Source organism: Numenius arquata, chromosome 11 (assembly GCF_964106895.1).
Source record: "Numenius arquata chromosome 11, bNumArq3.hap1.1, whole genome shotgun sequence".
Lineage (NCBI taxonomy): Eukaryota > Metazoa > Chordata > Aves > Charadriiformes > Scolopacidae > Numenius > Numenius arquata.
The window spans coordinates 19441071-19456213 of NC_133586.1; the positions used below are offsets into that span (position 1 = coordinate 19441071).

At 40.0% G+C, this 15143-nt stretch overlaps 1 protein-coding gene across 2 annotated transcripts in view; it reads left to right on the forward strand.

Moving 5' to 3' along the window:
* The window catches only part of USP3 (ubiquitin specific peptidase 3), a 45310-nt gene extending 33166 nt beyond the window's left edge, over window positions 1–12144 (forward strand). Inside the window, exons 9-15 of one of the 2 annotated variants that reach the window (XM_074155661.1) lie at window positions 3563–3709; window positions 5638–5744; window positions 5911–5991; window positions 6951–7069; window positions 7240–7353; window positions 7470–7537; window positions 9196–12144. In XM_074155661.1, coding sequence (XP_074011762.1) covers window positions 3563–3709; window positions 5638–5744; window positions 5911–5991; window positions 6951–7069; window positions 7240–7353; window positions 7470–7537; window positions 9196–9361 — 802 coding nt within the window. In that variant the 3' untranslated portion in view covers window positions 9362–12144. The remainder of the gene's footprint in view (window positions 1–3562; window positions 3710–5637; window positions 5745–5910; window positions 5992–6950; window positions 7070–7239; window positions 7354–7469; window positions 7538–9195) is intronic. The other variant, XM_074155662.1, reaches the window with a different exon arrangement.
* The last annotated feature ends 2999 nt before the right edge of the window (window positions 12145–15143 follow it).

The window sequence follows — 15143 nt, forward strand, 5'->3', positions numbered from 1 at the left end:
AGCTGGACATGAAATAAGGGCTATAAGAAAAAATCTTGTGCATAATAGGCACTCTGTGCCCATACTGACAAAAAAGACAATAAAAGAAAGGGGAAAAGAAGGTTACCCAAGTAAATCAAAGTATCGTTCCTCTCCAAGGTCTCCCTGTCCTGGCCCCTGAACCTCTTTCAAAGGAGCACTGAAACCTGTTAGGAAATATTGTGATGAAGGTAAGTTGCTCCGTGTTCTCAGGTAGTAAAGATGTTCTGTTATCTGTTACATCTCCAGCAGTGCTGAAAAGATGCTGTGAACACATCTACTCAATGAGTAACCAGAATAACACAAATCTATTTGTTCTATTCTTCACACTGCCAAATATGTTTCACTTGGCTTATGAGAATCAAGGAAGTTTAATACCAGTAGTTGCAAGCAGCGACCAAAACATTATAGGCAAGTGAACATCATCCATAATGTCCGTGACCAGTTTCCCTATTACAGTCTTCACACTAATTCCTGTTAGATTCAGTGAGAAACCAGTTCATTAAAGTTCCTCAAGCAAATTTTCAGCACTGTGGGTTTTATCACAGCTTTTAAAAGAAAAAGTGCTGTTTGTTGGGGTTCTTCTCTTCCCCATTTTATTCCCCGTTAACATGTCCATGATTAATTGACTAGAGAATTCATTAAATCACATGGAGAAGAGTCATCTGCTCAGTAGATCCCTTCTCCCACGTGATCCAGGGAGAAAATTTAAATTTGTTCAGTGCTTAATTGTACCTTGTAAAAGCTAACGATGTGACAATTCTAGTTTTACCTTGTGTGCGTCTTGTGAGTTTGGGAGGAGGAGGTGGATGGACAAACACATGAAATAAAGGCGGAGCCAGTAGCAAGTTAAGGGCAAACCAGCCACCTTGGCTTGTGCTTGGGAAGCCTGAGGTGGCGGGGCAGGGGGGAGGAGACACGCTTGGAAACCTGGTTTAATTGGTTTAGCCCAAAGAGATTTCAATTGTTAAAGGCACATCGTGCCTGCCTCCAAAGACTGCAAGTGCTGTTCTTCTTACAGAACCTTATAGAAAAAACTGCTGCTGCTGCACACTCCATGGCTGAGTTGCAAGATGTGTATTTTGCTGATTTACTGCTGTATAAATAGTGTGCTCTGTTCTCCCAGGAACTGTTCTGTTTGCGTCCCTTCTTGTTGCCGGTAGGAAAAGGAATGTCAGAGGTGGGCTTGAACTGAATTGCTTCGGGTGGATGGAGATCAGTTTTATTACACAAGCTGGCTACCAGAGAAACTATGCTTTTTTGCTGAGGGGCTTTTAGATCATAGTTTATTTTAAACAGTGCATCGTCCATATCATCATGTTCTAAAAGATCTGTATCTATACTTACGCTTTTTAACAAATCCAAAAAAATCTTTCATCTATAATTAACATATTTGTATGCAAGTACAAACACATGCACGAGGAGTACAACCAACAACGTGGAATGATTCCAAAGGTTATTTCATCGAATTTGTTGCAGAGCAAGGGTGCCATATACTTCAGAGCTCTTTTGAGAGGAATATTGAAAAGGTGTCTGAAGCAAAGCCTTTCCATAAATTTAATCTTTAGCTGTTTATTAAGATTGCCTATATGTTTATTTAATTGAAGACATCTGTATTCAGTAAATTAAGCGAATCCTGTGTTATCTCAGCAACTTCAAATTATCCTACAGTGTGCTCAGTTAACATGCAGCTTTGAAGCCGAGTTCAGGTTTACTACCTCGTTTCATAGTAACATATAATTATTTTGCAACTTTGGGAGAATTAAGTCCTATTTTTGGCTGTACAGAACTCTGGCCTGTTGAAGCAAGCAGCGTTTCTGTGTGCCAGCTTTTCTGTTGTAAAAGGTCAGTAGTGCTGCTGATGTTTTTCAGGGTGCTGTAAGATCTATTTACAAACTTGGGGATTTCTTTTAAAGATGCTAGTTTGGAAGAAAACATTACTATAATTCTTCAAGATGAAAAGGCTTTATGTCATTTTTATGTTGTTACCTCCTAGCAATACTTCTGTAGGACACACCTGTGTTGTTCACTAAGCACATCAGCCTCACATTGCGTACTTACGTTGCACCGAAGCTGTTCTCATTTCTCTCCCACTCTGGGTACTGTGCCATGAGTCTTACAGATATTTTCCCTCCCCTCAGCAGTAGCATAAAAAACATCTCTGTTCTTTGCCAGACGTTCCTCTGTGACAGTTACTTGGGTGGAACAGTGAGGAGGAAGAGGGGCCGGGGAGGCATGATAAAGCAGCTAAACAGAATGGACAAGAGGAAGAGGAAAGCCAACTCTACCATGTAGGGATTTTTGTAACTAGGCCTACAAAGTCTTGCACATAATTACGTCAGTGTTGCACAAAGCTTTCACTGTTTCACTATGCTTTCCGACTTCATCTCAGTATACATCTTATGGCAAATGAACAGCAGTTGTTTGTTAAATTTGATGCATGATTTAGCTTAAATAACTTTAAAGGCATATTTTACTGTGCTGGCTTCTCTGTTCCCTTCGATTAGGTTTGTTAGTGGTGAGATAACAATGGTGACTTTGAGCAGCGTTGCTGCTGATGGCACGGCACATCTGAGACTGGAGCCCTACCAAATCCAAATGCCCAAGAGATGCTTTGGATACCCCGCCATTACCTCCCTCTCCCAATAAGTGTTGTGTGGGTCATGCTGGGGAGGTGTGCAATTCCGAGCATGGCTATAGATCTCACCCTACAAGAGGAAAGAAATCTCTCTTCCATCCTAATTATTTCAGACTTCATGTTGTTGATGAAAGATGCATGTGGAAAACAAACCCAAAGATTAAATTCCTGGCTTTGGTGGGGAGGGGAACAAACAGGCAAGCAAACACCTGGAATTGCCAAAGTGAGTGGGATCAGTGGATGAGTGAAAAACAACTTAGAAATACTGACTCTGAATCCCATGTGAACAATACATTTTGTGGTGTCCTTTTGAATCTTGGCTGGTTTGAGATGTCAAGATATTGATCGTAATTTATAGTAGTTTCGGAGTAGAGATGAATACTCTGCTGCCTGAACCTGATTTGTAACAGTTCTGCAGAGGTACTAATCAAATATAGCCAATAACAAAGAGAAATGAGACATGCTTTGAGTGAGTGAGGGGAATTCACTGCTACTACTGTGTGTATTTTTAATTAACATGTATATGAGTCCTAGGATGTTACTAGCACAGACTGAGTTTGGTGTTAACCAAATATGTGAGCAACTGTTATGTATCTGCTGCTCCCTGTTGTTTTCTAAAAGGTCTCTTCCTATCTGAAATGTATATTCTTAAATGTTCCTTCATTCTCAAAAAGAGATGCACAGAGAGCGAGTGAGCTGTGAAGAACCAAAATCACGTACGTTTCCAAAGGCTACTTGGACTTTTTTTTTTTTTTTTCACAAAATATGAATGTCTCTGTAAAGTCTGCTCAGTATTATTAAACAAGCAAAGGTTCTTTCATGTGATTCTGGTGCTCTCTGTGTGTCGGCACTAAAGCAACCTGTATATTTGGTGATTGTGTCGCTGTTGTTTCCTTTTCTCTTAAGGGGGTACCAGCAACAGGATGCCCACGAGTTCATGCGTTACCTTTTGGACCATCTACACCTGGAACTCCAGGGTGGCTTCAATGGTGTTTCACGTTCAGTAATTTTGCAAGAAAATTCTAGTCTGTCTGCAAGCAACAAATGTTGCATGTAAGAAGTGGTTTTTTTTTAATTTCTTCAAAACCTTCAAATTCATGGTTCCTTGCTTAAATTCTCCTTAGCGCCTCTGTAAAGGTTATGATTATAAAGCTGCAGGTTATAAAGGATTAGCATCCTATAGCATGGGCTTCCTTTCAAAAGGATCAGCAATTGTCATAGGTGTAAGGGAGCATACAGGCTCGGTTGTGAACGCTTAGAATTCATTACTCTTTTAGAAATAAAAAGAACTTTTTATTTTCTGTTTTATACCCACATATAATTCCTTGTTCAGGCAATCGCAACGTCCTAGGGTGACAGCTGGCCCGAATGATACAGGAGCACAAAAAGGTGCCAAGTACTTGTAGGTTTAAATTGTCAGCAGACCTCCTGGATCGTGGAGTGAGCCGTGCAGTTACCGGCTGAAGTCCATTTCCCTGCAGATGATACTGCTAAATTTGCGTATCACTTGACAGTTAAAGCTTTTGCTTTTTTCCTGGTGATTTTGATTTTCATGTTGCTGTATGTCTTGAAACAGAGGTAATCCACGTGTTTCACTCCTCTTTCTGTACTTCTCAAAATACTGTTGTTTCTGAATTCTGTCCCAAGTGTGTTTTCTCTCAGATTGAAACTGTCACAGAGAGAAAACATTTTAATTTGCTTCAGGAAGGAATGTTAAGTCAGTTCAGCCTGGACATTGGATCCCTTAGTCCTTGGATGCCCTATGTAAGAGTTGAGTGAGTTTTCTCTTCCTATTCTGACTAGGACAGAGTAAGCAGAGCTGAGAGATGCAGGATTTTATAGGTACTTCATTAGGAAAAGCCTAGAGTTCAGACTGTGCCTTTTACCCCATTTATGTTGCTTTGCTGATGCTTAAAAAAAAATCTCACAAAGAAATCCTAAAATGTTCTTAAAGTGTATTTGAAAACTAAACCAATTTTGCTTTTTCAACATTTTGAATGTCAAAACCCAAGGAGAATTTAAACTCTGTTCACATATCTGCTGCAAATTTGTCTTGAGAATGGCTGTTGAATTGCCCGGTGAGGTGAAGTAAGCTGCCTTCTGTCAAGGGCAAATTAAGGTCGCGTACACTTAAGTGCCTACAGTAAAGTAGTAAGTGGGCTGTGACTGCGCTCTTCTTGAGTGATGGTTTATTTGGGTAGCCATTTCCTTCTGCTCAACAAGAAGTGTTCAGAGTAACTTTAAAGATGTAGGTGGAGTGCAGATAAGGAACACAGGCTTCTGCAGGCTTGTGGTGTCATGTCTGCAAGCACAAACTAGCAAGTAAGTCGAGAAGCTGTATAATAATATACCTTAAAAATATTTTGATTTTTTTTAAATTGGACTACGAGATATAAATCCATTACATAATCTGCTATAAAGATTGAGAGAGTAATGAAAGCACAGAGAATTTGGAAGCACAAGATATGTTTCTCATATCTCAATGCAACTTAAGCTGTCTTTAGAAGTGAAGTGCAGAAACATACTTGAGGTAGTCAAAATTACTTGTAACAAAGGGTACAGAATTAAAACAAAAACATGCTTGACCTACCTAAAAGGGAACAACTTTTGTTTCAGAAACAGCCTTAATTACAGGGTTAAAATATTGTACCCCTGTGAGCATCAGCTCTCCACTGTAGCAGTGCAATCAACCGGAATACTTTCAACACTGACGTTTTGAGCACCTGCTTAGAGCGTACGCGGTTCACGCATCTTCGGGTACAAGATAAAGCGAAAGAGTCAGAGCAGCTAAATGCTTGCACTGTAAATTCTGGGGTGAATGAAATGCCCAGTGGATGAACTCGGTCACTGTCCGTTACACACGGACAACACCGCTTTGTGGAGTAGCGGTGAGCTGTAAGCAGTGAACATGTAACAGGTACTGAAAATGAATCGTCTGAGACATTCTGACTGACTTTCTCTCTCTGATGTGGTTTGTCTAGAAATGGAGCGTCTACTGTTGTCACAGCCATTTTTGGAGGCATTCTTCAAAATGAAGTCAACTGCCTAATATGTGGGACTGAATCTAGAAAGTTTGACCCATTCCTAGGTAAGGTGCCTCTTGCTTTCAAAATACCATGTGACTTTAAGGCAGAAAAATAAATCCGGAGCTTGATATATTTAGCTGTCACATGACTGAACCGGAGTTTTAGCCTGAAAAGATTAGGCATTGTTTCATTCAGCCCTAAATTTTATTTTAACTCTTTGTTTTCTAGACCTTTCGCTAGATATTCCAAGTCAGTTCAGAAATAAACGTACTAAAAATCAAGAAAATGGACCAATGTGCACACTACGAGGTAAGAGTGCTTGGATAACAAACTAAGAGTATATACTCTTCAGAGTATCTATTTCAGAGGAGCCAGGCTTTCACAGAGGGTGTGACTTGGTGCCAATCTCTAATTTTACGAGATTCTGTGGTAGAAGGTGGTACCAAAATAGTTTCTGATACAGGTTTTACCCCAGTCACTGTATATTGATGTTCTACTATGGTAAAGTAGAGCTGAGCAGTGCTTCAGGAAGTCAGCTCCATATCCAGGAGGATTCCAGCAGAGGTGTTTCTTTGTGGTCAGAGTATTGCTGATGTACCCCAGTCTTCCCAAGCTGTGCTCATCTGTGTTGTGGCCTGTTGGCATTTGCTAAGGCGCTATGCTGAGCAGCGTGTGGCCACTGCGCACAGTAAGGATGGCTCTGGGGTGTTCTGCTTTTTAAACAACATAAATACAATCCTGTGAAGTTGGGCACTAGTGCTGTTACTGACCTTGTTTTAAAGGATGTTCATTTTTACAGATTTGTGAATGTACTTGCTGCAGATTGTGAAATAGTAATCAAAACCCCATTATTTTCTGTGTCCGCTTTATGCCTTGAAACCATATCACCTTTTAAAAGCTGAATTTGTCTTTGTTAGAAAGTAATTTAGTTTCATTAGAATAGTTGTGTTGAATGTTGGATGGAATCTTGTTTGAAAGATGGCGATTTCATGAATGCCTTTTTTCTCTTGAACTGTCTACAGCTATGTTTTAAGGAACAGGGAATGCTGCATGTTCCAACGTGTTACTGTATTAAAACACATTATTAAGACAGCTTTTTGTTGCACAGATGTATACAATAACTAGAATGACCGCAGTAGATGAGCACACCTTCTCTGTTGTGCTGTATTTGTTGTATTTCATGTTACAAAAAATCACTTGATGTCATCTTGAATCAGGTTTATTTATGTGGGTGTTCCTGGTTTTTTTGTATCTTGTTCTTTTTGTAGATTGTCTTCGCAGTTTTACAGACCTGGAAGAACTTGATGAGACAGAGCTGTATATGTGTCACAAATGCAAAAAGAAACAGAAGTCCACCAAAAAATTCTGGATTCAGAAACTACCAAAGGTTTGTCTAAGCATGAAAAATAACAGCATGACAATGTGTCAAAGGAAATAACGACTCGGCCATTAGTGGACCCAACACCTAACCCTGCCATAGGCTACTGCAGATGTCTAGCTCTAAATTCAACCTCTTCCTCTAATGCAGCCTTCTCCTTTGTTTTTTAAATCCTGTAGGTGCTATGCTTACACTTGAAACGATTTCACTGGACTGCATATTTGAGAAACAAGGTTGATACGTATGTTGAGTTTCCCTTACGAGGCCTAGACATGAAATGCTACTTGTTAGAGGTATGAAGCCTCATTGATACTTTCTGTAGAAATTTCTTCCACAGTTTATGTTTTTTATAACAAATTATAGTAGGTGCTATTGAGATCTGAAGAGTTTTCTGTCTTTCAAACCACAGCCCGAGAACAGTGGCCCAGAAAGCTGCCTGTATGACCTCGCGGCTGTTGTTGTGCACCACGGTTCAGGGTGAGTACATGGAGTAAGGCTGCTGCTTGGCAGAGACCTCCTCCCCACTGAAGCATGTGCAGAGTTAATTATGGTTTTTCTATCCCTAGTAAATAGCTGTATTTTTACTGGTGGAAATAAGCAGTAATATATAAACTTAGATGGAACTAAGCTGAATTAACTTCAGATAGATCTGTACAGTTATTCCTGTGAATGCCCACTGGCTGTCTTTGGGGATAATGAATGATGAGAAGTGCGAGACAGAATGAAAACAGTCTAGTTCCTCTAGGAACAGAAAGCTCTAAACCAACAGAGTGAATCCAGGGGCCTTCCAGAAGTTAAGGCCTCATTTTGAAATATTTTTTCAAAAATTTGAAATATTTTTTCCTCTTTCATTCACTTTGAAAGGCACATGTGCACATGTGCACAAAGGCACTGCGTTATGCTAACAGAGTGCGTGTGCGTGTTTGTAACAACTGTAGACCTGAGACTGGCACAGTGAAAGCGGCTATCTTGTATTTACCTTCCCCTCCTACAGGAGTGAACTTCAAAGTGAATGCTAACAAACAGGCACGCCACAAGGCTGCCTAGGGTTCATGTGCTGACCTAAAGTTGTTGGGTGTGTTTTGTTTCTTTCTTTTTTTTTCCTTTTTCCGCTTTTCCCAGCCCTGGAGGGATCTGTTGAGAGTAACAGTAGTAGGTACAAAACAACTGTTTATGCTGAGAGAAATGTGTTCTTGTTGTTTAGGCAATCACTCTATGGGCGTGAGCTGCAAGAGGAGTTTTCTTAAAGAAATTAAGCCCTATTAATCAAAACCTTGCTGATACCTGAATTTAATTCAAAGATATAAAAGGAAGTTCTGTCCAGAAAGCCCCTCTTTTTACTTTTTCAAGAGGAAAGGTCTGGACTCTTTTAAAGAAAACATTTAACTACTAAAGGCAGCCCTTGTAGCACCACAGCGTGTCTGACTGGTGCTTCAAAGTCATCAAAAGCTATATGGACAGCAAAGGAAAGCTGGATGTGATTAGAATGGAATTAGACAGCTGGAAACAGTGAGCGTGTGTTATGGCATGTAAGCAAGCGAAAGCAGGCCCTTCTGGGGGTGGTAAGGTAATGAAAATGGAGGGGTTGGTAGTTCTGGTACATTACGTTCAAGAAATACAGCTCCATCTGTTTAAGATGAACTTTAAAATTTTTCTTCTTGGTATTCTGGGATTAGTTTTGCTGTGAGTGCTTTTGATTATATTTAGACTACGTGAGTCTCTGTAAGACATAAATGGGGAAGATTTCTGAAAATAGAGCATAGTGAAATTTTTATAGCTTATGCTTGAGTAATAGATAACGGGGCTTGATCTTTATGTAGGTAAACATGGAAGTTCAGTGGTGCAGGAAGCCTTGCTTGCACAAGTACTATGGGATGCTAATAAATTCATACGTAAAACCCCTTTCAACTCATCCCGGTAAGGATTATTTTAGTTAACATAAATAGTTTGGAGAACTCTTGAGCCCCACAGATTGAGAAGGGATGTATCTTACCAACTGCTGTGGAGGGCTGTCAGTTCCTTTCTTCCTCTGGTTCCTGAAAGTCTCTTAGCCCTAATAGCAAATGCATCAGAGAATGAGTTGGTCTGTCTCCTTCTGATTGTCCTTTCTCTCCCCGCCTCCCCCCTGCCGACAGCGTTGGCTCTGGACATTACACCGCATACGCAGCACACGAAGGCCGTTGGTTCCATTTCAACGACAGTACTGTAACTTTGACCGACGAGGAGACTGTGGTAAAGGCCAAGGCCTACATCCTCTTCTATGTGGAACGGCAAGCCAAATCTGGATCAGATAAACTTTAATACCTCCTTCTAATTCTCACTTATCAAGTCCACCGGACAAAACATTTCCATTTTTCCATAAATACTTGATCCAAGACTATTAATTTCATTGTGCACTTTTCAATTTCCTCTTGTGGGTTTTAGTTTTGTTGTGTCAATGGTAGCATTTGACTTACTGAACTTGGACACAAACTAACTTTTTTTTTTTTTTTTTTAGTTATACCAGAAAACCTCAGCAGATTTTGATTTGCTGCTTTAGTTGTGATAACTCAATTTTTATATATATAGTTTCATGAAATACTTAGTTATTTGACTTTTTTTATATTAATGTTTTCAGTTCTCACTTTCTAAAGGCACATTTACATCAGAGAAGCTTTCTATCCTCCTTACAAGCAAGAGAAATGTGCTTCTGATTATGAAGAGCAATACAACTTCATGCTGTTCTCACAGCTGTTGTGTAGATATGATTTAATCGCTTTAAATCAAAGAGTTGTTTGCACGTACTATTTTCCCTCGTGCAAGAAACTAAACAGTGACCTCTGAACAATCATTCTTTGTCTGCAGAAGAGAGGAGATGTGGCATCATTAAATAGACCAGGTAATTGCTGCTATATTGGTGTGTATTCCAGCTGCTGACTTTCAGGAATCATTGTAAATAAACAGTTGGTTCAATTGTATCTATACTGCAGCTTAATTCAAGTATTCCTCACGTATGCTCTGCCCCCCGCCCCCTTTCAAATTTAAAAAAAATTATCTTAAAATATATACACGTCTAGATTGTGTTGAGATTTATGTTTTTTTAACTAAACCTGAATTGCCTTAGACATCTCTTGTTTTAGATTGTCATCCAGAAATTTGATCATAAACACTTACTTGCTTGAAAACTTGGAGACTTCCTGGCAGTGGGACCCCAACCCTCCTTCCTGGTGGGAACTGGGAATACAGCCGCAAAGTTTGGGGGTTGTGAGTACAGTCTTAGGTCTAAATATAGCTCCTGTCCACTAAATGCCTGCCATTCCCTTAAAACTGACAATTGTTTTAGCAGTTCAAATGCAAACTAAAGGGAAGATGCTGAGTTTCACAGCGTCGCCCGCGTGGCTGAGATGATGAGTCAAAAGTGGTTGTTGTCTCGCTGTTGTATTTACGCATCGGCCCAGTGTGGGATCTTTACGTACAGTCTCTAGGTGAACACTGGAAGGATGATACAATTTCTAAAACTTGGCTGTGTAACGGGGAAGGACTTCTGTTAAAAAGACAAACCAACAGTTGAATTTTAGCTGTACTGCCGTTATGGATAGTGGAAGTCAGCTAATAAGACTTAAAAAAAAAAAAGGTGGACAGGAAAACCAACATTGCAAAAGCCAGGAGTCCCCCCAAACCCCTGGAATTTGACAAATGCTACATTTCAGTTCTCTTCCCCTGCCTGTCCTTTTTTAGCCTGCCCCTGTGTGCCCAGCAAGGAACTGGACACTCCTAAAATCTCAAAAGCGTGGTAGTAAGAGTAGAATTTACTGAATGTAGAGTCACACAATCAAACAGCGCCTTTTACTTGTGATAACAGTAAAATAGGAGTCTGAAAACACACAAGAATTCAAGTAAAATCCGATTACCCCTTTTAATTAATGCTTCTGAGAGACAGCACAGAACACAGTTAAAAATTTCCCTACAGACTGTACCACAGCTCAACTTGCTGCAGGTGGAGCAGGCATCGCTTTGGGTTACCTGCTGCCTGTACACTGGCAAGTAGAAAGAGAAATCACGATCAGGTTTTTTTAAAATGTCATTCTTCATAGTTTTTCCACAGCATCTCCAACCAGGAAAGAGAAAAATTGGCTTAATATAAAACTGCAGAAAGCATTCAGCATTGCTAATGGTGTATGAATATGTGAACTGTACACTAGTTAAAACCTATTGTGATTATTATTTGAAACATTAAGTGACATAAGTAGAAGAAGACATTGTTATATAAGTTGAACAATAAATAGAACTATTCATTGCTTTAAATTGTAGATAGTTTGTCACCTACCGTTTCTCTGTTTCTTGCAGTCAGAGCCTTTCTCCTAATCGGAATAGGTAGCTGTTACCGTTTCTACAGGCAGAAAAAGGTATTTGAGAGACTTCATTGGTGTGCGGGGCAAGTGCAGTACCGTACCACACTATTACCCTGAAGGGCAGCCTTATCGCTTAGTTAGTTGGGGAGTTCAGTAGATTCCATCTATAGCTGCCTTTTGTCTGCATACTACTTGGATTGGATTGCTTTAGAATTTCAGTTTTGAGAATACAAAGCGTAAAATATACAACTAGCTATTGGCCAGAAGCAGTTTAACTTACAGTAGTCAGGTGTGTGCAGTGTTCTCGCAAATCAGTGATGTAAATGTGCCTTTCTGTATTTTTAGAAACTTAAATTTATAATCTTTAGCAACATTCACTTATTTTAAGCAGCTTCTACTTCTCCAGTTAATTTTTTGGGTCAGAGTTATGTTCTCACTTCAGTATTTCCTTTCAGTAACATTTGCTCTGTAACGTTAAGGTCTTGGGCAATATTATCTCTCCAGCATGGTCCATGTGAGACACGGCCATGGGAACACAATGCAATCAGGTCGGTCTTGTTCTTGCAGCAGGTGGTGATAAGGACTCAGCCATATGCTTTGCTGGAACAAGTACGTTGTAAATCCTTTCCTAATTTAACTTCTCCCGCTGCAAACCCAGATGGACAGTATGAACAGTTTGTTGTGGCAACACAAGTATTTCTCTTCCTGGTGGAGAACTTTGCTTATCCACTGTATTCTATTCAGTGTGGTGTCAAAACAAAAAAAAAAAAGAAAGAAAAAAGTAACTGAGCACTGAACCAGTAACATATACTGCACCTGGCCTAGTATTACATTTTTAACCTTACTTGTATATCCTATATTTATCTACTAGCTTGTGGGAGGGGGGGATATCTCATTTCATTTAAGCCAAATGTTTCTTTTCTACTTACTGCTGATCGTAGTACACACTAACCGGCAAGAATTTTTTTCTTGCTTGTGACTGCTCTGTGAGCAACAACTGCTCTCTACAGTTCAAAGATTTGCATATTTTTCACCAAAATTTGTCTGATCGAAGGTTGTCCTTTTGTTAGTAATTGTTTAGCCACGCATACAACTGGAGACAAGATTTACTAAAACAAAACTGCAAAATGCCCAGCTCTCAGAATACTTCTGCTTTAGGATGTTGTATAGCCAGCTGTGAAGTGCAGCGTTATGTGAAACCCTAAGGCGCTTGCAAGTAGAGCTCCTTCTCTTTGTGGGTCAGAAGGTGCTTTCCAGGTGGTAACGGAGTCCGCCGGAGAGGAGACGGGCCAGGACAGCGACTTGTACCAAAAGCAGGAGGCCATTTATAAGGATTTTGCTAAACCAACGGAAAGCATAACACGTGGTGTTCAAAAAGTTTCCCCAACAATGTTTCATTACTGGTGTGTCTGTGTCTTACTGATGAGGTAATCAGCACCTTGAAAATTGATTCCAATGTGCTTTAGGATATCCTCAAGTACTGTAGTGCCATAGTTGTAATTGTTTACCATTAAAAATCTAGTGTGTAATTTTCAGTGAGGATTACTGACTGTGCTCATCTTGTGTGTTTCTGGAGCATTTCCAGGTTGAATGTGAATTATATCTCATTCACGCAGTGTGTTTATGGAAAATGTGCCATTAAAGTGTCTCCTTTCCTTAGAAAATGAAACTCCTTTTGTCCTTCTACAGGCTTGCAGAATAGTATTGGTGTAAATCCTCTAAACACGGGTGGCAGAGTATTCTAACTTGTTCTGGGTAAAAAAGAAAAAAAATAAAGCAAATCAAAGTGTTCCCACGATTTAACACCTCTACCAAAACGTAGCATCTAAACCCAAAGAAGACCTGCCCTTCAATTTTGCAGGGCCTTGTCCCCCAACAGCTGTTAATTTTTATGTCACATTGTGGTGTGTGTCCTCTGTGTGTGTTACAGAGTCTGTCCTGGCACTGCTAACCTTGTCATTGAAGTTTGCTTGTGTGGTGGTGGTTTTTTTATAAATAATATTCCTGTGTTTATTACAACTTTGAGCAGTCTCAACCATTTAAACCTGCTCAAAAATGAAGGTAAGTAAGTTCTGAAAAGGATGAGGGGGACCGAGTAAGAGTTGAAAACTGCTACTATAAGAATGAAGAACAAGAACTGCTGGCACACTATTTAAGCTGCTGTTCCCCAGTGAGGGGCTTACCTGGTACGTGCCATCATCTACCCTCCTTGTCCCTCTGTGGCTTCATAAAGTGCTTGTGCCACTGGCCAGAGCCCGTTTCTGAATGTGGGTGAGGAGCAGGAATCTTCTTCTCATTTCAAGGAAAACTTTAAATGACAAAGGATATGAAACCAAAAAGACTGGCCACGGTTAAGCACAGCTTACTGTATAGAATAATTCTTTAGAGTTAGCAATTTTCTAAACAGATCCACAATTGCCGTTTTTTTGAGTCACTGTGTGTAAGCACGCACATTACTCAAGCAGGTAAGAAGCTAAAATCACTCTTGCAGACAGCAAGTGAATTTCAAGTCTTGTTTTTCAGAGTTGAATTTCAAACTGCATTCGCAGGGTAAGAAGGAAAAGATGAACTTTGGTCCCATTCAGTCCTGTCATAGTGAAACAAAGCCTATTAAAATGCATAGGTACATAAAATCTCCCAGCTACCAACAACATACAAGCCACTGCAAAATTTCCTGCAAGGCTGTTTTTATGTTACTATCTACTAATTAGTTGAATGTATAATTTTCCTGTATTAATACCAGAAAGAATATGGACATAAAATGCCTTGATCTTGAGCATTTTTATTCCACACACATGGAAGTTAATAGGGCTGTTCATTGTTGCTTTTAATTCTGACCTGCCATTTGCTCCAGCTTTATTTTTCTTCTAGGAGAGACTTTCTGCTACCGTTTCTCCCTTTACTGGAAAACACTTTTACTCCTAAAAACAATTCTGTATATCCATCCTTTCCCCACCAAAACTGGTAATGGAACTAAACCTACAAAAACAAGAAAAGAAAACTTGTAAAACTGAGGCTAATAGAAGACATCTATTAAAAGCACAAGCCTACAAGTAGCTAAACATAGACCTGCAGTTCCCACGCGTGCCTTCCCCTGCCATTACTGTCCTGGTGCAAAGGTGGGCAAACACCTTGCTTTGTTGAGCCAAACAACAGCGTGCTGGAAACTGCCCCTTAGCCTGAGGCTTGGAAACTGAAGCTGCAGCCTTTGTCTGTGTGCTTTAAAGCACCCAGGGAAATTTTCAACTCATTTTACAAATGCATGAAAATTCATTATCTAATATCAGTCCTTGAACATGAATCAAAAGTGTAACCTTAGAAAAAATCACCGAACCAATTCAATGAATCAATTCAAGGCTAAAATTGTTGAACACTGCAAAAACAAACCATTCCTTGCAGCTGTAGCTACACCCCCTGTCTCAGCCCCCAGTTCAGTAACTCGGCACAAGAACGTTGCTAAACTTCAGGCGTGCCTAGAAGGAAAGGAATCCCTTTTAAGGAAGCATTTTATGACAGTCAAGTGCTGCTATTTATTCTACATGCCCGTTTCATTCCCTTGTAGAAAGAGAACAACAGTTTCATACATGCATGTTTCTTTTCCCTGTTCTTAGCTTCTACACCAGTTGTTGGCCAAAAATAAACATCATTCCACACCATATATGTGCAACAGCCTCCTGGTGACTGAGCCCCCTCCAGCACTGCTGGGATCCCACAAGGCCAGAGACTATCTTCTTTCTAACACGCTCTGACCG